Here is a 21,999-nt window from a genome sequence, read left to right on the forward strand (position 1 = left end):
TCAGAAAGCAATCTTGGAGAAAAACATGTTAAAGAGACACTCAGGTGTCTATGTGTGGTTATAATATATATATATATATATATATGTATACGTACAACCATGTAATGGGAATGTAAATTTTAAAGATCTTCCCTGCCCCTAGGCTAAAGTGCACCTGGAGCCTGGGGTGGGAGGCTTGTTTTTCAGTAGATACTTCTTGATTGGCCAGTGAGTCAATAAGGTTGTTACATTCTCTGAGCCAGGCTTATATAGCCCCGATGTGCAGCTTTGTTTTGGGGCTCACTTTGAGAAGTGTTCTGTGATTTGATCTGGATTCTGGGAAGCCATTGTCCAGAGCCCCCCGGCTTTGAAACCCAGATGTTGATTGGGTATGGATGTAATGGTTGGACAGTTTGAAATCTGTCTACTTGATCTATTTCTGTCTTGATAATTCTGTCTGTGTATTCTGAAGTTTGGGGTGCTGACCTCTTTCCCCTGAACTAGGTAAACGATACATGTTTGACTGATTAAAGTAAGCTTGTTAACCCATTTTGAGTTGCTTTCCTTTATCAAAGCAGATCCAAGAACCTGTATTGGCAGCCACCCTGGGGACGCTGGGGTGCGTGCTGCTACAAACCAGTATCTAATCTCTACACCCCAAGGAGGATAGGACTGCAAGTCTTCTCTTATACACATGGCCTTTAGGATTTATATTGCCTTTTTGTGACATACATTCCCTTTTAAGGAAGGGAAGGGACAATAAGAAGTGTGATTTGGTCCCAGAACTAATGATAGCTCTGGAAACAAATGGTAGGAACAGAGTCATAAAATAATGTAGTCTTACACTATTTGACCTAGAAAGAATCTTTGAAATTATGTAGTCCAATCCCATCATTTTTGTATAAATATAGCATTTCAGAGTTGAGAGGTATCTCAGTGGACAATGAACACAGTTCATATGTTAGAAAGAATTCTTCTCTAATATGGCCATGTTGTAATTCAATCTTGACCTGAAGAAATCCAGATTGAAGGGGGACCTGCCATTTCTGGAGGCAGTCTTTTTGTGTCACTTTAAATGTTAGGAAGATTTTCTTATAAATTTTCCTCTTTTCAATTGCTACCCACTGCTTCTTGTTCTCTTCTCAAAGTACCTACAGATCCAGTATAATTTGTCTTCCAGGTGAAAAGAGTCTTTTAAATACTGAAAGACACCTGACATGTCCCCTCTCAGACTCTTCTCCAGGCTAAATGCTCCCAGCTCCTTCAATCAGTCCTTCTCTAGACCCTTTTCCATACTGTGTGTCTTACTGTAGGCACTCTCGAGATTATTAATTTCCTTCCTAAAATGTGCCACCTAGACCTGCACATGATATCCCTGCACAAACCATCCCAGATGGTTGACTCTCACTTCCTTAGTCCTGGAAAAATACACATAAGACCATGAAAGCCCATTTAGTGAAGTAAATGATAACAAAGTCATAGAATGCATGACACAGTATGGAAACATAACTGAATTTGGAATCTGGACCAAGTCAGGACTTTGCTACTTTCTTTAGAAAAGTTACTTCCTCTTTCTACCATATAGCTTTCTCATCTGTTTAAGTAAGAGGGTTGTACTATATCAGGGATTCTTAACCTGCAGTCTGTGAATGGGTTTGTATTTTATTTGAATATTTTATAACCATATTTCAATATGATCAATTTCATTTGTAATCTTATGTATTTTATTTTATGCATTCGAAAACATTGTTCCAAGTAAAAGCATCCAGGATATAAAAGAGATTAAGAATTCCTAGGCTACATGAATATGAGGATCTTTCCCAACTCTAATATCTTATGATCCTATTTTGCTAGCTATGACCCTCCATAGTTAGTACCCAGTAGAATCAGGATTTGAGGCCAGTTCTTAAAAAGGAAAGTGGAGGGGGCACTAATCTAGGAGGTGAGGGAGAGAAAAGGAAGAGGGGCCAGTCCGTTAAAAGTTGCTGCTGTCGTTGATAATATCCAAGATGAACAACCATTGGCAAAGAGATGTGAGGTGAAGGGAGGAAAAGGGATTAGAAGTAGTTAAGGGATCTAGGATTTTCAATTAAGAGGTCAATCACTGATGGCTCTTACTGGGCAACTCTTTGTGATTATGGCTTCCCCATGCAGACTGAGATTAGGGATCGATTTATAACACCCTGAGCATCTGGAACAACTCATCTCCAGTATACACTATACATCCCAATAGGGCTTTTGTTAATCTGCAAATTCCCCTGCTCCCTGTCTGCAAACTGCTCTCTCTGGATGTGTTTCCCTGGGATACCATGTGTGGTTAAATTCCTCCCCTCTCCCCATCCTCTTCCCCCCAACCTAACTGCTTTCCCTGCTGATGAGGTACAGTCTGAGGCGGGCAATTTGCAATTGCAAATAATTTATACTCGATAAAAATAACCAGGGTCTCAGAAGAAAATAAAAGATCTCAGAGTTTTCAGCCTCTATCTTTGGCTGCGGGAAATATGTTTTATGTATTCTCCTCAGTAGCCATTTAAAAATGTCAGCATTTAAAATCCTTTTGATTGAAGCTTCAATCCCTTCCATTCACTCTAACCCATGAGAGAGATTGTTGCTTTAATTATATTCAACTTCTAGCATAATGTCAGCTGAAGTTGGGGTTCTGTTGTATTGAACACAATGGCAACAAAAGCTCTATATATATAGATATATGTATGTATCTGCATATATATTTTCCCCCAACTCTTCATTTTGTGAAAAATGAAAGGATTTCTAAGCTAAAACTACAGCTCCTTGTTACACTGAAGTAAATTTTGGTGTCATGGTTTCTATAAGTGAACACAATCTCCCTGTGTGGTGTAATTACATCTTCGCTTTCTGCAGAAGAATAGTTTATAGCTTAAATGCTATTAATTGTAAGCTGTTTTGTTCCAAGGGAAGTTGTTCATTGATAACTACCCAATTAGGGTTATTTTGCAATTAGTCTATTCACAGTAAATTTATTACAACAAGAGAAGTCTGTGGAGCAGCAAATTAAAGAGTTGTTGGGTCTGCATATGCAAGGACTCTTGAATGCCAATCTTATTAAACAGTTTATAGCTCTCTGGAGAATTTTGCCATGTTGATTAATAGAGCAAAGGTCATGAGATGAGTCCCAGGCAAACCACCTTGCCAGAGAACACCCAATAAGCCAGATCCCTTCACCTTTCATTCATGGGCCTGCACCTGAACAGCTGTAGAGATGTGCAGGGTAAACATCTACCTTGGAATAATATGGTACCCATAGCTACATGGGATAGGCAGGCAAGGATATCTTTCCCATACCCAAAGACTTCCCTTTACATTCACAGGGGAAATAGAAAGGTCTAATCTCCAGTAACAACAAACCAACAGGGCTATCCCGACAATTGAATACTGCTGCACCTTAAAACATGAACCAAGTCTGTATAAGCAGCTGATTTAAACCCAAATTCCCTTTTGCTTTAAGCAGAAATATATGTTCCAGCAAAACAAAGTATATATATATATATATATATACACACACACATACATACAACTGGCCTTTCTGTAGAGGAAAAGTCATTTGACAAACAATAGGAGAGTCCTTTGATTGCAAGAAAGAATAAAATGTAGGGCTTTGCCATTTCCCACCATGCAATAGAGAGTAAAATTGATCACCAAACCTTTTCCATCAAACAGAAATCTGCAATACCAGGAAATGCTTTCCCAATGATAAATTTTGAATTGTTTCCTCCTTTTGTTGTTGCTATTCAGTTGTTTCAGTTGTGTCCAACATTTCATGACCCCATTTGGAGCTTTCTTGGCAAAGATACTGCAGTGGTTTGCAATTTCCTTCTCCAGTTCATTTTATTTTATTTTTATAGGTGAGGAACTGAGACAAACAGGGTTAAGTAAATTGCCCAAGGTCATACAGCCAGTAAGTGTCTGAGATTTGAACTGAGGAAGAGGAGTCTTCCTGACTTCCAGATGTCAGGCCCAACACTCTATCCACTGTGCTACCTGGCTGCCTTGACTTGGTCTACTTATGACCAAGGACAAAAGGGTCAACTGAGCCAAGGGAGTACAACCTTTTGGGGTTAAGGACCATAGTATTTGTATCACTAGCACAGTGCTTTAATTCAGCTAAGGAACCTCAAGTGTTAATGATTCAGAAAGCCCACATAAAAAGTTATGTTCCTTCTCCAGCACTAAAGTCATTTGAAACATGTCACTTCCAGTCTAGGAACCAAGAAATAAATGACTAAGTCTCACTAAATCTTAGTCTTAGTCTGTTCAGGAGAACACAAGAAAAATATTTGTCTAGAACAGAAATTCAGCTATCTAGAGGAAAACAAAAACAAACAAAACCCAGTTTTCCAATTGACTTATTTCCTGAAATCCAATGATCAGCTTGGCACTCTCATTCTTTTGGTCAGTTAGCCCGTCTACATTCATTGCATAATTTTTATCTCCATCTCCACTTATATACATGTGGTCAGCACTATCCACGTGTGAAGCTGCCTAGAATTCTTTCAGGGAGCTTAATGGTATTTTCAGGGATTCTAAGTCCAAGTTCCAAATGACTTATCAGTCCAGACTGGGGAAGCTTTGCTATTAGTTTATCCCATCACTGGAAGAGAACTGCAACGTTTCATAGTATAAATATGGAAGTAGCCTAGAGGAATTTAAATGCTGTTATTCTGGCCAACTAATTCATGGATATATTGTGAAAGACTGACTATATTTGCCTCCATCATATACGAACCCCCACTTGTTCTATTCTCTACTTTGATCCTGTCCCTTTTCAAAAGTGTGTGTGCTTCCAAGTTCCCTCCCCCCAAGCCTTCCCTCCCTTCCATCATCCCCCCTCCCATCCTTTTCCCCTCTACTCTCCTGTAGGGTGAGATACCCTATTTAGTGTGTATGTCATTGCCTCCCTAAGCCAAATTCAATTAGAATAAGGTTGACTCATTCCCTTTTGCCTTCCTGTTCTTCCCCTCCATTGTAACAGTTTTCCCTTGCCTCTTCTATATGAGATAATTAACCCCATTCGTCTCTCCCCATCCCCTCTAATTATATTCCTCTCACCTTTTAATTTCAGATTTTAAGTATCATCCCTTCCTATGAAATTGTCCTGTGCCCTCTGTCTATGTATACCTGTAGACATATATACACACACTCACATATGTATCCATATGCCCATATACCCTCCTATATAGACATATATGTGTGTGTATGTATATATACACACACATTTCTATTCCCTTCAACTATTCTCATACTGAAAAAAGTTTCATAAGTTACAATTATTGTTTTTCCATGTAGGAATATAAGTAGTTCAACTTTGATAAGTTCCTTATGATATCTTTTCCTTGTTTATCTTCTCATGCTTCTCTTGCTTCTTGTATCTGAAGGTCAAATTTTCTATTCAACTCTGGTTTTTTCATCAAAAATGCTTGAAAGTTCTCTATTCCACTGAATGACAATATTTGCCCCCTGAAACATGATACTCAGTTTTGCTGGGTAGGTGATTCTTGGTTTTAATCCCAGCTCCTTCAACCTCCAGAATATCATATTCCAAGCCTTTCGATCCCTCAGTGTAGAAGCTGCCAGGTTCTGAGTTATCCTGATTATTTTTCCACAATATTCAAATTTTTTCTTCTTGGCTGCTTGTAATATTTTCTCCTTGATCTGGGAACTCTGGAACCTGGCTACAATATTCCTTGGAGTTTCCTTTTTGGGATCTTTTTCGGGAGGTGATGGGTGGATCCTTTCACCCTCTATTTTGCCCTCTGGTTCTAAAACATCAGGGCAGTTTTCCTTGAGAACTTCTTGAAGGATGACTTCTAGGTTCTTTTTTTTTGATTATGGCTTTCAGGTAGTCTAATAATTTTTTAAATTATGTATCCTGGATCTATTTTCCAGGTCAGTGGTTTTTCCAGTGAGATATTTCACATTGCTTTCTAGTTTTTCATTTGTTTGGATCTGTTTAATAGTATCTTGATTTCTCATAAAGTCACTAGCTTCCATTTGCTCCAATCTAATTCTGAAGGAATGATTGTCTTCAGTGAGCTTTTGAGATTCTTTTTCCATCTGGCAAATTCGGCTTTTTAAGGCATTCTTCTCCTCATTGGCTTTTTGAGTCTCTTTTGCCATTTGAGTTAGTCTATTTTTTAAGGTGTTTTTTCTTCAGTCAGGTTGTTGACTCTCTTCTCATGATTTTCTTGCATCATTATCGTTTTTCTTCTCAATTTTTCCTCCACTTCTCTTCTTTGGTTTTCAAAATCCTTCTTAAGGTCCTCTATGGCCTGTAACTCGGTCATGTTTTTCTTGGAAGCTTTCAGTGCAGTAGTTATGACTTTGCTGTCTTCCTCCTGTTCCATGCTTTGAATCTTTTTTTCCCCAAAATGGGAGTGTAAAGTCAGATTGCTGTGCTTGCTTTGCTTCCTTTGTTTGTTCATGTTGCCACTCAATTAGTTGACTTTTGAGCTTTTTGCTACTGTAGAACTCTGCTACCAGAGAGGGGAGCTTTGTCCCAAATCGCTGGGCTTCTCTCAGCTGCCAGAGCTAGCAGTTGGGTGCCCTCTCTTAAGCTTCCACATGCTCTGGCAAACTGGTCATGCACCTTAGGACCTCCACCCTAGACAGTGATCCAGATCCAAGCAGGTTAAAGCAAGAATGATTACCCTTCAGACTCGTCACTTGGTTCCCCTGCAATCTGCAGGTCAGGAGCTCTGAAGCAGCCACATGATGGCACCCCCTCAGCTGCTTCTCCCTCCAGGGGGTAAAGGCCAGACTGCACTCCCAAACTACTGGATCCCAAAGTCCACACTGCACTGACTTTTCACTTTTTCCTTAGGATCTATGGGTTGATAATTCTGGAAAGCACCACAGCTGCTGGTGATCTGAAGTCCCCCAGTGGCTGGTTGTGGCTGCCCCAAGGCTATACCCTTGAGCTCACGTGGGGCTGGGCTCGGATCCCAGAGAGCTGTGTTGGCCCTTTCTGCCAGCCTGCTGGACTTTCTTCAGCAGGACATTAGCTTTTCTCTGTCATTTTGTGGGTTCTGTAGCCCCAAAGTTTGTTTAGAGTCATTTTTTACATGAATTGGAGGAGGTGGAGTCTGGCCATCTAATTCAAGGGAAACCATAAACATTTATCTTGTCCCCACAAAATAAAGAGTAATCAGCAGAGTGGGCCTATCAAAAATTTGTGTCATCCTTGAATCTCCCTTTTTCCTCACCTCAGATATCCAATAAGTTTACAAATCTCATCATTTTTGACTTCCATAATATTGCTTGTATCTGGCAGAGAAGTCGCTTGGTAAAGGATTATTAACTGATTGATTGATAATCCCAACTAACACTTTCATTCATCTTACATCAGATGGACTAGTCAATCATCATTATTCCAGTCATTAAAACCATCCAATAATTCAGGTGGAAGGAGTAAGAGACTCTGTTCTCACTTTATAGCCAGACTTTTTATGTGCCTTATTATGTTCCTAGGGTCCTGTAAATAGAAGATTCTTGCACAAAGGCCTTACAAATACTGTGTCCATAAGCACTGCTTCAGGCAATGTAAGATTAAAATATAATGAAAAGTTTGAGTCTGTGCTCAACATTTACAATATTAAATACTGTATTAATATGAAATTAAATATTTAAAATCCTGGCATCAAATACCCTGGTAATAGGAATGTTATATTATACTGACTGTTTTTGTATTTCCCTGAGTACCCTAGCATAGAAGTTGGCATGCAGGAAATTCTTGTGTCATGAATGAATAAATGAGCCAACCTGAAGTTGGAGCCTTAACTTGTTTATATAATTTTTACAGCTCAAATGCAAAATTACTGCACAAACAATCTGAACCCAAAGCAGTAAAGTGAGCATTATGGGCATTGGCTGCCCAGAGGGGAAAAAATAGAATGAGATTGGGAATAAAAGGGAAAACCATTGTGAGTCACAGAAAACACCTCTCTTTGGCCAAAACCTCCCCTAACCAATGACTTACCTTCAAGGGAACAGAAGCGAGTCACTTTCTCTGGCATTAGCTTCCCCACCTTGTGTTGGCAATATATATCGACAATCTCTTGGCGACATTGCTTGGACTTAGACCGGGACAGAGCTGAGATGGCTTCCTTGCCAGAGATATCGCACCTTGGCAGCTGGTCATACTTGAGTTCAGAGGAGCCTGCCCCATTCTTCCTGGTATGGAGTTGCTTGGAAGATTTAGGGCTTGTCTTGGTGGCGCTGCTGTTCTGGGCAGCTTGATTACTATACTGCATGGCTTCATTAGAGCCTTTTCCCAGGAGTGAATTCTCCTTTACTTTTTCCTCCTGCTCTAGTTTCTTCTTCAAATGTTCCTTCTGCTTACTCAGTGACTTCTTTCCCAGATCTGGCTGGTGCTTCTGTCTCTGAGTCCTCGGGGCAAAGTTACTGTTATCGATATTTTCAAAGTCTTTTGGCACTGAGTTTTCATTGTTGCTGTCTGTTCTCATTTTCTCCTTGGGATGGTGAGAAAAATATCCATCCTATAAAAAGTGGGAAATAAAATAGAAGTATTAACAGAAGTGCATGATTAACAGGACAGGTTATATGGGATGGTAAAATGTACATAGGACCGAGTGTATGAAAGTTAGAATTTAAGTTCAGGTTTTGCTATTAACTAGCTTTATGACATTGATAGGGTTACTCTGAACTTCAGATCCTTAAAATATAAAATGAAAGGGTTAGATCAGATCAGCACTTCTCAAACTCATTCATTCATTCATTCATTCCCACACCACAGTATTCCTTGCCATGAGGGATCTTGGCACATTGAACATTTAGACTGGCAATAAAGAAGAATTTGGAGGTAAAAGGAACTCCAGTCCCACAGTCCAAGCCTTAGGGTTCAAATCAACAAGAACAATTAAGCACTTATTATATGCCAGGCAATGTGCTAATTACTAGTAAGCAGAAAAACCAGCCCTGCCTACAAACAGCTTCCATTCTAATGGACAAAGATAACATAAAAGGAAACTGAAAAGGAGAAGGGGCATGGAAATGGGCAGGGTAGAAGGCAGAGGAGGTCCATTGCATAGCCTGGAGAAATTTTCCTGCCTCTTCTTTCCTTCCTCCACTCTTCTCTCTTTGCTTCTCTAGGACCCATGGCAGAGGTGGCAACTTTGTCCTTCTGAGGGATATAGCAATTGTGAACTATCGATGCCAAGTTGGGAGGAGCTTGCAACAGACTGACTGTGGAAGTTTAGCAGTATAGGAAGGGGTTTCATGTTATACCCTCTGAAAATCACTAGACTACACAGTCTCCAAGGACCCTCTGAGATGCATGTTATTCTCAGTTAGACCCTTGTGAACAGAGGGGCTACAATATATCAATCAAACCACAAGTTCAAGTTCCATTGCAAAATACTACTGATCTGAGTCCGCAGAAATGTAATTCCAAAAAATAACTGCATATTATACATAATATATATGCATGTATTACATATATCATTACCTTTATGGAACATATAGACATATACAATCTATTAAAAAACAGTCTTTATCATTGATAGGGAAACTTGGTTCAATGAAAATAATGTTGGATTTGAAGTAAGAGGTCTTCAGTTGGAAATATACTTGCTACCAACATGACCTTGGAGAAGTCTCAGAGGAGCCTTGCTGTAGAGAAAATAACTTACATTCTCTAGATCTCACTGTCTTCATCTGAAAAATGAGGGATTTGGATCATTGACAAGGGAGAGAGGCAATCACAAAAGATGAAATAGAGAACATCAATTATATGAAATTAAAAAGCTTTTTATACTGAGAAAATCAACACTATCAGAATAAGAAAGAAGTCAACTGGGAAATAATCTTTTCATCAAATATCTTGGATAAGGCTCTTATAATCAAGAAATATAGGGAACTAACACAAATGTATAATACCAAAAGCCATTTCCCAATGGATAACAGATCAAAACATATGAATAAATAGTTCTCAAAAGAATTATAAACCATTACAACTATATATAAGATTATGCCACATTACTACTAATAAGAAAATTTCAAATCAAAACAATGGTTTCATTTCATACCCCACAAATTGGCAAAGAAGGGTACAGTCAGTTTTGGAGGGGTGGTATACAATACATTGATGAAATAGTATAACTATAAATTGACCCAAGTATTGTTGTTTTTTAGTTGCTTCAGTTGTATGCAACTCTTCATTTGGGGTTTGCTTGGCAAAGATAACCTCAAGGGCTTTGCCCATTTCCTTCTTCAGCTCATTTTATAGATGAAGACACTGGGGCAAATAGGGCTAACTGACTTGCCCAGGGTCACATAAGCAGTAATCAATCTGAAGCTGGATTTGAAATCAGCTCTGTCTGACTCCAGGTCCAGCACTCTATCTACCACACCAAAAGCAATTTGGAATCTTAGTGAGAGAAGATGATACCAAATGTTCTTTGAGCCAGAGATACTACAAGTAGGCATATAACCTCAAAAGGTAAAAACAAACAAAAATATAAAGAAAAAGTGCTAAAAAAAAAACAACCCAACATATTTATAGCAGGGGAAGGGAACAAGCATTTATATAGTACCTATTATGTGTCATTCACACATTATCTTTTAGGTGTTATTATTTTCCTCATTTTACCTTTGAGGAAACTGAGTCAAACAGAGTTGTTACGTGACTTGCCCAAGGTCACACAACAGGCAAGTATCTGGGGTTGGTCAGGTCTACCTGACCCCTGCAGTGTGTGTGTGTGTGTGTGTGTGTGTGTGTGTGTGTGTGTGTGTTGGAAGTCAGGGGGTGTCAACAGTTGTGTCTGTTTATAGCAGAAGTTTTTTTTAGTAGCAAAGAACTAGAAACAAAATAGATACCCATTGATTGGGGAGCAGCTAAACAAATTATGGTCCAGGAATTTAATGGCATATTTTACTGCACTATAAAAAAGCAATGTAAATGAAAAAGAGAAGTCTGGGAAGACATGAACTGATACAAAGTAAAATAAGAAGAATCAGAAACATAATAGGCACAATGACTACAGCAATGTAAATAGAACAACAAAAATCAAAACTAAGCAACATATGATTATAATGACCAGTTTGGACCCTGAAGAAAAGATATAAAAATTACATACACACACCCTTCTTTTCTTTTTAAAAAGATGGGGCATGAGTGGGAGGAAGTGTTTTATCAGAATTGTTTAGTACGCTGGTTAATTTTGCTAAGCTACTTTTTTCTCTTTCTTTTTTATTCTTTAAGGGATGTCTCTGGGTAAGGAAGGGAGAAGGACATGCTGAGAATACAATGTAAAAAGACATTGATAATTGTAAAAAAAAATTAAATGAAAGGATTGGTTGTATAAGATAGCCTCTAAGTTACATTCCAACTAAGAGAAAGATATTCAATATGATTACATCAAATGCATTCAATTCACATGTTTTCCTTCCTCCTTTCATTACATTCCCATTCCTCAGTCATATAAGTCAAATCTATTCCTTCCTCTTCTTCCCCTTTCCCCAGAAAACAATGTGGGCTGGCAAGAAAAATCTAAAAGCTGTATTGCAGTGTCAGGCTTGATGCAAGTAGCTGTGAGGGGGTGAAAGAGGCTTCTGTGCCTGGGTATCATTTACAATGCCAATGCTGGGGGTTGGCACTGCTTCCAGAGCAGTGACTGAGTCCTGAGAATGGCCAGGGCCAGGGATTCATACTTATCCATTCTTGAAGCAAGGATATGAAAAGACCTGTCATAAAGAGCCATGACAGGCAGTGTGGTATACCCCATAAGTCCTGGGTTCAAATCCCATCTCTGACACACATTAGTGGGATAACTCTGGGCAAATCACTTAAACTTTCAGTGCTTGTAAGCTGCTCAGTAAGACTAAAAAAGAACCCTGGCCAAGTGTGAAAAGAAAGTAACATATACAATTCTCTCACAGTACTCAGTTATGACTCCATTTGATTTTGTAAAAGGCTGAGGAGTATCATAGACCTAGCCTTGGTGACTTCCTGAGGTTGCAGTAAAAGATGTAAGAAATTACATGGAGTGTAAGGCAATGGAGTTGGGTTCAAATCCCATCTGAATACTAACTGTACAGCCCTGGACTACTTGTATAATCTACGTGTGCCTCAGATTCCTCATCTGTAAAATAGGGAGCTGTAAAAGAATTTAATGTCCTCTCAATTCTTTCCAGCTTCAAATCTGTAATTTTGGAAATAAATTGCAACAAGCATGTGGAAAGGTGATAGGAGGCTGGAGAGCCCAGAATTGAGTGATTTCATGCAAAATGGGAACTGAGTCCATTTTTACTCTAATCAAATGCACAGTTCAGCAATAATGTCCCTATTTCCTCTTAAATATATTGTTACCTTATAGAACCTACTGCTGGGGTCACAACCTGCATATATTTGTAAAATGAAAGGACAATATCTAGGGAGAATTTTGATTACAGACAAAATACTAATTACCTAGATAATTTTGCCCTTGTCACTATTGAAACTCATTTGAGCATAGCAATGATTACCAGAGATGATGTCTAGGTTTTATTTTCTGAATGGGGTGTGTGTGTGTGTGTGTGTGTGTGTGTAAAATATACTGGATAATGGGTCAGTCTTAGTTTCAGAAAGATTTCACTTTAATTCCTTTGGGTCCATTGGGTTCACGTTAGCTGTGTTAGCATGGACAAGTTACTATTTAACCCCTTAATGCCCAAGACAAATCTTTAAGACTGTTACAAACAAGGTGCTAATCTGACAGTTTACAGAATTTACACAATGGAAGTTCTCTATATGGATGTAATCATAGGTCCTTATTTCCTCCTCATCCCCACAAACCAAATAAAGCAAAGCAAAACTTTGGACAGCACACCAAGTCTATTCATCCCTCCTCTTCTTCTGTCCCCCCAAAACAATGGGAACTGGACAGAAAAATCCAAGGACCAAGGACAGGGCAGTCTACTCTGTATTGTAAGTGCCAGGCTTGATGCAGTAGCTGGTGAGGTAAAAGGGGCTTCTGCCTGGGCACCATTTATGCTGCCAATGCTGAGGACTGGTACTTCTTCCAGAGCAGTGACTAAGTCACTAAGCATGGTCAGAATCAGGGATCCAGGAATCCAAACCTGTCTATTCTTGAAGCAAGGATATAAATAGACCTGCCTTACTAAAGAGCTATGACAGTAGTGAGATATAACAGAACTGGCCTTGGAGCCCCCAAACCCTGGGTTTGAGTCCCATCTCTAAAACACACTGACAGAATAACCTTGGGCAAATCACTTAAACTTTCAGTGCTTAGGCAACTCACTGAGACTGAGCTTCAGACAAAGGGAGATTGGTAAGGAGTTTCTTCTCCTGGACTTTCCCTATACCAGTGAGACCACCAATCTCCTTCCTTATATAGAGTTATAAAGGGACTAATCCCCAATATTGAGCCCTACACACAATATTCCTGTGGTCCTCTGTAGAAAGAGCACTTACCATGAATTCAGGGAATTTGGGTTCAAACAATACTTTGACATTTACCACTTGTGTGACCTTAGGCATTCAACAAGCTTTTACTGAGTAAGTACAAGGTCCCAGGCACTATGCTAGGTGCTGGAGATTCAAATAAAATAAATCCCTACTTGGAAAGAGCTTACAAGTCATTTAACCTCCCTGAGCCTCAGATTCCTCACCTATAAAATGATGGGACTGGATCATATGTCCTCTGAGGTCCCTTCCAACTCCAAATCTATAAATCTATGATCCCCAAAATATACCTCACTTTTACCCTACCATTCTTTCATTAAAAAGTTTATCTGAAAAAATAGTTTTCCTCTTTCCACCTTCAGGAAGAGAAAAGGGTCATCCTCTCATCATCCCTGCTCTATTTAAAAACCAAAAGGGCTGGGGAAAAAAATGGCCTGACCTGTCCATATATGAACAGTTATATTTTCTCTTCCTTGGAGAGAAGAAAATTTTGCTTGTTTTCCCTCCACTGTCCTCCTTAGCTAATATGAATTGAATTTCTCCTCATAAGCACATTTTCAAGGAGTTAATGAGTCCAGGGAATAGACAAAAAGAATTTGCATCCACAGACATCCGTGTCCTTTCTCATCAGTCTCATTTGGCAGAATATTTAGGTTTCTGGGTCTCCTTTCATTCCCCATTAACTGGTGGTCATACACTCAATGCCCAGCAGAGAACACTTCGTTTTAAACTACCTATTTAAAAATTCCCATTCTTCATTGGTTCCTGGATGCCGTTCATAGAGCTTAACTGGGCACAGAACAATACTGCAATTACTAGTGGGTCTTTTTTCTTTTTTGGCTAGGAAACCTATGAACACGAATCTGACAAAGTGAGAACAGGAAATTCTGCTAGTTAATTTGTCGTATCAGTAGCGCGAATTGCTATCAATTCTAATTTGACAGTTGGTTAACACACACAACCTACCCAAGGCTGCCCTAGAATAATAGGGATGATTAACTCCAATATGACCCGGAAGTGAATTCGAGTACAGAGATTTTTGAGCCACCACAGGCAATCAGATGTTTCAAATGTAAGTAAAAAAGGAAAATAGAATGAGGCACTTAGAGGCATCAGTGCTCTGAATTGTCCTGAGAAAGTTAGTGATATCAGGGAGGACCGGCTACTTCTATGGGTCCTGGAGACAGATGTTAATTCTTGGGGTGTTCCTATCAATCAGATCTCAAAAGTGCTTTACATGTACAGGGTGTCCCAAAAGTTGTAGAGCAACTCCACATTCTCTCTCATTTGATTCTTCTAACAATCCTCTGAAGTAGGTAGTATAAGCATCAAAAAAAAAAATCCTGTTTTATGTCTGGGGACACTGAAATTCAGAGAAGTTACATGACATACCTAAAGTAATATATGCTAGAGCACTGGACTTGGCACCCAGGAAGATCTGGGTTCAAAGGGTTGTATCCATCTGAGCTGTGTGACCATGGACAAGTCACCCTTGCTAATTCTAAATTTATTTCTCTATAAACTGGAGATAATAGCACTTGTATCTTCTACCCTGATTTTTGTGAAGCTTAAAGGAGACATTGTGTGTAAAGTGTTTCGCAAACCTTAAAGGGCTGTATAAAAAACTCAGACAATAGCTATGCAATGCCGTGGACAGAGCATTGGACCAAGAGTCTGGATGCCATGCGTTTAAAACCAGTTCAAATGTCTGGTGACTGTGAAACTTTGGCCAAGTCAATTAACCTCCCCCCGCCCACAATTTACAGAGGAAAATGGAGTTAATAATGGCACCTACCTCCCAGGCTATTGTGAGAAGTAGATAACATATAGAAAGCATGTTGAAAACCTTAAAGTGATATATAAATGTTGTTGCTATTATTACAATTATTATTGCCTCAGATTTATAATTATATGGATATAGGAAACTCTGGGGCAGTTAGGCAACATAGTGTATAGAATGCTGGGCCTAAAGTCAGGAAGATTCATCTTCCCAAGTCCAAATCCAGGTTCAGAAACTTACTAGCTATTTGGCCCTGAGCAAATCACTTAATCTTGTTTGCCTCAGTTTCCTCATCTGTACAATGAGCTGGAGAAGGAAATGACAAACCACTCTAGTATCTTTGCCAAGAAAATCCTAAATAGGGTTATGAAGAGTCAGATACAACTGAAATAACTGAACAAATAACAACATGGAAACTCTATGAATGCAGATCAGCAAGTACTCTACACTTTATAGCATCAAAAAGCTTGAGGCACTAAGAAATAAAATAACTTGCCTCTCAGAAACAGAACTGGAATGTAGATGTTTCTGCTTCTGAGGATGATTTTCTATCTGCTCAACGAAAATGCCTTTCACCATTGCCATCACTATCATTTCCATGACAACATGGTGTAGTGGATAGAGTAAGAGACTTGGAATTAGAAAGATCTGGATTCAAATCCTACCTCAGATATGGACTATCTGTGTGAGCTTGGGCAATTCACTTAGCCTATGTTTATCTTGGCTACATTATCTGTCAAATTAGATGAAATGGATTTTGTGGTCCTTTTAGATCAAATCAAATCTAAATCTAAATCAAATCCTTGAAAAGGGTCCAATGAGATGGATTTTGTGGTCCTTCTAGATCAAATCAAATCTAAATCTAAATCAAATCCTAGAAAAGGGTCCAAGAAGGAAGAGATCCTCTTGGATTGATCCCAGTCTTGCCTTCCCCAGGGTTGACTGGTTCCCAGGACACCAAAATATCAGCTCTCCTCTCTTTTCAAAACAGACCTCATCAAAGTGTCACGGCAAGCACCCATGCCAAAAGGGAGAATAAATTGAGCATCAGGCCTAGGCAGACCCAGAGCTAATTAACAACAAACATACAAACATCTTGTTTCAAATGATCACACTGCCTGAGTGATAAATTGGCTATTATTTCACATGTGTGATAGAGTTGTCATGTTTCTCTTATTCTTAACCAATCAATTACCATCACCTGAGGTTATTTATGCTAATGAAACATTTTGACTTATTTTATTTTAATGTACTTATCACAATGATTGCAAATTCAAATGTTTGCATGAGTCACTCAGAAAATAATTGTGGGACTGCTGTTGCAGCATCGCTCAGCTTCTGCTGGAATTCATTTTTATTCTCAGCAAATAATTAAATGCAATAATGTCCTCCATTCCCATCAACCTTGGGCATGTTCAAAGCCAATTCCAATCAGGCAGAAATATGCTAAACACAATCTGGTTCTGCAGTATAGATTACACTACACAGGGCGCCATTTTAAGAAATCGTCCAAATCTGTTTTCATTATTTCCAGTTATTCTGATCTAAAACCTAAGTCTGGGTCTATACTTTTGAAATTCATTCCTCTTTGAGCCTCTGAAATCCTGTGTTTGGAAACTGTATGACATAGCTGATTGGGAGTGACTTGAAAAAGTCACTGTGGCTTAGTTTCTTCACTCAAAAAATGAAAAGAATGCTAAAAAAAAAGTAATCTGAACACTAAATCACTGTAATGACCAATTGTGATCTTGGAGGAGAGACAAACAGATCAGTCTTTTTTTTTTTAAGCTACAGGTATAAATATTTCATAATTTCACTGCTTGTATCAGTTTTATTATGATTTTGTTTCTTTCAAGGGAAGACTCAATGCTAGCTGAGGGGAGGAGGGTTATTTCTGTAAATGATGATGGTAGTAAAACAAAAAGCTTCAATTTTTTTTTAAAGGAAAGGACTGAACTGAATGTCCTCATTTTTGCTTTCTCTCCTTTCCCTTCCACATTCTGTGAACAACTCAAATAACATCAATGGATTATGCTTAAATGAGCCAAGTCATTGAGATCTAGCTCAAATCCAAAGGACGAGTATCCTAGGAATGTGAAAGAGTTGCAGATATCATTCTGCCAATTCCTCTGCTTTTATGTATTCATTATTTTTCTGTTACAAATGTTAAAATGGAAATAGCTAGCATTTATAGAGTGCTTTAAGGTTTGCAAAATACTTTATGCATATGTATCAGTTAATCCTCACAATAATTCTGAGGTGGCTGCTATTTTACAGGTGAGGAAAATGAGGCAGAGAGAGGATAAGTGACTTCCCTCAGTTATTAAGTTTCTCAGACAAGCTTCAAACTCAGGTCTTCCTGACTCCCAAGTCCATTGCTTTATCCATTGTTAAAGATAATTAAGATTGTTGTGGCATTACCTTATGCAAACAGTAAAGGTAGTAGTTCTTCCACTGCCCATTCATGCAGGTAGGCACACAATGTGATCAGGCTTCTTAAAAGTCTGACTTTAAGACATTTACATTGGGATGCTTTCTTTCAGTCTTTTTTTTTTTTTAACTCTACACAGAAAACTCTTGTTAATTGTGGATTCTATTAACTGGAACTTATACTTCTGCACATGTTTATGATTACCCCAAGGGTCTACAAGGTCCTAAAATAACTTTTTTTTTCTTTTTTGGAGTAGGGGAAGGCAGGGCAATTGGGTTTAAGTGACTTGCCCACGGTCACATGGCTAGTAAGTGTTAAGTGTCTGAGGCTGGATTTGAACTCAGGTCCTCCTGACTCCAGGGTCAGTGCTCTATTCACTGCACCACTTAGCTGCCCCAACCAAAGTAACTTTTTTTTAATTTTTAATTTTTTTGGTTTTTTGAGGGAGGAAGGTAGGGGTTAAGTGACTTCCTCAAGGTCACAGTCTAGTTTTTTGCATTAATGTCTGAGGCTGGACTTGAACTCAGGTCCTCTGGACTACCTGGCCAGTGCTCTATTCACTGCGCCACCTAGCCACCCCTAAAGTAACTTTTTAATGAATAAAAGGTTGTATATTTGATTGTATTCTGAAAATAGAGAATTGTGATCATATATATATATATATATATATATATATATATATAGCTGTGGATATATATGCATATATATCCTTTATTCATGTATGTGTATGCAAAAATGCTGAGCATATTAAAACGTTCCATTTCCTGGCATGATAAACTTCTGAAGATAAAAACCTGAATTTACAGAACAGATATTACTAGAGATTTTTGACATTAGGAAAGAATGTAATGTAAACTTTTAAAGTTAGAGTATCCCCAGTAAGTTTATTTATAGACCTCCTCAAACACTTTCCAATAAGTTATAATAGGGTCACAAATTTATAGCTGAGAGGGATTACAGAAATCCAGCTCAACCCACTTATTTTTTGAGATGAGCTTGAAAGAGGTAACCCAGCTGTGAAGTGTCTGAAGTAAAATTTGAACTCAGGTTTTCTTGACATCAAATCAATCCATCACTCTATCTGCTTAGCACCTCTCTTCAAAAAAGACATTAAGAGCATGGGGGAGAGAAGCATTGCTGATATTAAGAACTGCTGACAAATGAAGATTAAGAAAAGTGAAGAGGAAACATCTAAACAACTGTTGAATTACAAATTAAATCACTGTAAGGTAAAAGTCTGTGCTTATTTGATTGTTCACAGTGTGAGGAATACCTATATTTAAATAGAATTTATACACAGTGAAGAGATTAATAAGTAATTCAAAGACTATTTCCAGTCATCCTTACTATCCATAGGATTAGACCACGCACATATTTTAATGTAAATAAAAGTTTTATGAAGTTATACCCATTCTGCAGAGGCAGTGGGGGTATTGTCTCCCCTATTAGACTGTGAACTCTTTGAGGAAATAAAATGATTTTTTTCTTTTTTTCCCTCTCTTTTTTATTTTTTAGTTTACATCATTCATTTCCACAAGATTTTGAGTTACACATTTTCTCCCCATTTCCCCCTACCCACCACCCCTAAAACAGTGATCCCACTAAATATCCCCTCCTCCAATCTGCTCTCTTCCATATTTTCCCCCATTCCCCCTTCAACTTTCCAGTAGGGCACATTGGATCTCTATACCCCAGTGCCTATATATCTCATTTCCCAGTTACATGTAAAATAATAATAAAAATAACATGTATATATATTTCTAAACATTTAATTTTAAAACTTTGAATTCCAGATACTTTCCCTTCCTCCCTAATCATCCATCTTCACTGGAAAGATAAGCAATTCAGTATAGGTTGTACATGTGTAGCTATGCAAAACATTTCTATAGTGGATATATTGTGAAAGACTGACTATATTTCCCTCAATCCTGTCCCACCCCCCACTTGTTCAGTTCTCTCCTTTGATCCTATCCCTTTTCAAAAGTGGGTGCTTTCAACATCTCTCTATCCCAGGCTCCCCTCCCTTCCATCATCCCCCCTTTCTTCCCCTTCCCCTCTACTCTTCTGTAGGGTGAAATACCCTATTTAGTGTGTATGTCATTCCCTCCCTAAGCCAAATTCAATTAGTATAAGGTTGACCGATTCCCTTTTGCCTTCCTGTTCTTCCCCTCCATGGTAAAAATCTTCCTTTTCCTCTTCTATATGAGATAACCCCATTCTGTTTCTCCCCATCTCCTCTCATTATATTCCTCTCTCACCTCTTAATTTCACCTTTTAAGTATCATCTCTTCCAAGTCAATTGATCCTGTGCCCTCTATGTATACCTGTAGACATATATACACACACTCACATATGTATTCATATGCCCATATATCCTCCTATATAGACATATATATGTATGTATATATATACATATATATACACATATTTCTATTCCCTTCAACTATTCTCATATTGAGAAAAGTTTCATAAGTTACAATTATTGTTTTTCCATGTAGGAATATAAGTAGTTCAACTATAAGTTCCTTATGATTTCTTTTCCCTGTTTACCTTCTCATGCTTGTCTTGCTTCTTGTATCTGAAGGTCAAATTTTCTATTCAACTCTGGTTTTTTCATCAAGAATGCTTGAAAGTCCTCTATTCCACTGAATGATCATATTTTCCCCTGGAACATGAACTCAGTTTTTCTGGGTAGGTGATTCTTGGTTATAATCCCAGCTCCTTAGACCTCCAGAATATCATATTCCAAGCCCTTCGATCCCTCAATGTAGAAGCTGCTAGGTCCTAAGCTATCCTGATTGTTTTTCCACAAAATTCAAATTGCTTCTTCTTGGCTGCTTGTAATATTTTCTCCTTGACCTGGGAACTCTGGAACCTGGCTACAATATTTCTAGGAGTTTTTTTTGGGGGGGGATCTTTTTCAGGAAGTGATCGGTGGATTCTTTCAACCTGTATTTTGTCCTCTTGTTCTAAAACATCAGGGGAGTTTTCCTTGAGAATTTCTTGAGGGATGATTTCTAGGTTCTTCTTTTGATCGTGGCTTTAAGGTAGTCCAATAATTTTTAAATTGTCTATCCTGGATTTATTTTCCAGGTCAGTGGTTTTTCCAGTGAGATATTTCACATTGCCTTCTATTTTTTCATTTGTTTGGATCTGTTTAATAGTATCTTGATTTCTCATAAAGTCACTAGCTTCCATTTGCTCCAATCTAATTCTGAAGGAATGATTCTCTTCAGTGTGCTTTTGAGATTCTTTTTCCATCTGGCAAATTTGGCTTTTTAAGGCATTCTTCTCCTCATTGCTTTTTTGAGTCTCTTTTGCCATTTGAGTTAAGTCTATTTTTTAAGGTGTTATTTTCTTCAGTCAGGGTGTTGTCTCTCTTCTCATGATTTTCTTGCATCATTCTCATTCTCTTCCCAATTTTTCCTCCACTTCTCTTATTTGGTTTTCAAAATCCTTCTTAAGGTTCTCTATGGCCTGTAACCAGCTCATATTTTTCTTGGAAGCTTTTGGTGCAGTAGTTCTGACTTTGCTGTCTTCCTCCTTTTCCATGCTTTGATCCTTTTTGTCCCCAAAATAGGAGTGTAAAGTTGGATTTCTCTGTTTGCGTTGCTTCCTTTGCTTGCTCATGTTGCCACTTAATTACTTGACTTCTGAGCCTCTTGCCATAGCAGAACTCTGCTACCAGAAAGGGGAGCTTTATCCCAAATGCTGGGGTTTTCACAGCTGCTGGAGCTACTGTTGGTTGCCCCCTCTGAAGCCTCCACACACTGTCCACACACTCTGCCAAACTTTTCATGCACTCCAGGACCTCCACCCTAGACCTTAATCAAGATCCAAGCAGGTTAAAGTAAGAGCAATTACCCCTCCGACTGGTCACTTGGTCCCCCTACAATCTGCACACCAGGAGCTCTGAAGCAGCCACATGGCAGGCAGCTGCATGGCCGTGGAGCCTCAGCTGCTTCTTCCTCCAGGGGTAAAAGGCCAGATCGCACTCCCGAATTCCCAGGTCCAGAATTCCACACTACATTGACCTCTCACTTTGTCCTTAGCATCTATGGGTTGATAATTCTGGAAACCGCCATAGCTGCTGCTGATCTTTAGTTCCTCCAGGTGGCAGCTGGTCAGGCCACACTGAGGCTAAAACCGTGGGCTCACGTGGGGCTTGGCTCAGCTCCCTGAGCACTGCACTGTCCTCTTACTGCTGGGCTGTCCTCAGTGGGAGGTTAGCTTCTCTCTGTCATTTTGTGGGTTCTGTAACTCCAAAGTTTGTCTCGAGTCATTTTTTTTTGCATGAATTGGAGGAGGTGGGAGCTGGAGCTGCACGGAAGTCCTGTTTCTATTCTGCCATCT

The 21,999-nt window shown here is 38.9% G+C and overlaps 1 protein-coding gene across 1 annotated transcript in view; it reads right to left on the bottom strand.

Moving 5' to 3' along the window:
• XYLT1 (xylosyltransferase 1) overlaps nucleotides 1-21,999 on the bottom strand; it is a 438,827-nt gene that overhangs the window by 179,069 nt on the left and 237,759 nt on the right. The window contains exon 3 of the mRNA XM_069085297.1: nucleotides 7,991-8,510. Within this exon, the coding sequence (XP_068941398.1) occupies nucleotides 7,991-8,510 (520 nt within the window). The remainder of the gene's footprint in view (nucleotides 1-7,990; nucleotides 8,511-21,999) is intronic.

The sequence above is a fragment of the Petaurus breviceps genome, unplaced genomic scaffold (genome assembly GCF_028583685.1).
Source record: "Petaurus breviceps papuanus isolate PSGF00001 unplaced genomic scaffold, PetGlider_PUasm1.0 175, whole genome shotgun sequence".
Taxonomy (NCBI): Eukaryota; Metazoa; Chordata; class Mammalia; order Diprotodontia; family Petauridae; genus Petaurus; species Petaurus breviceps.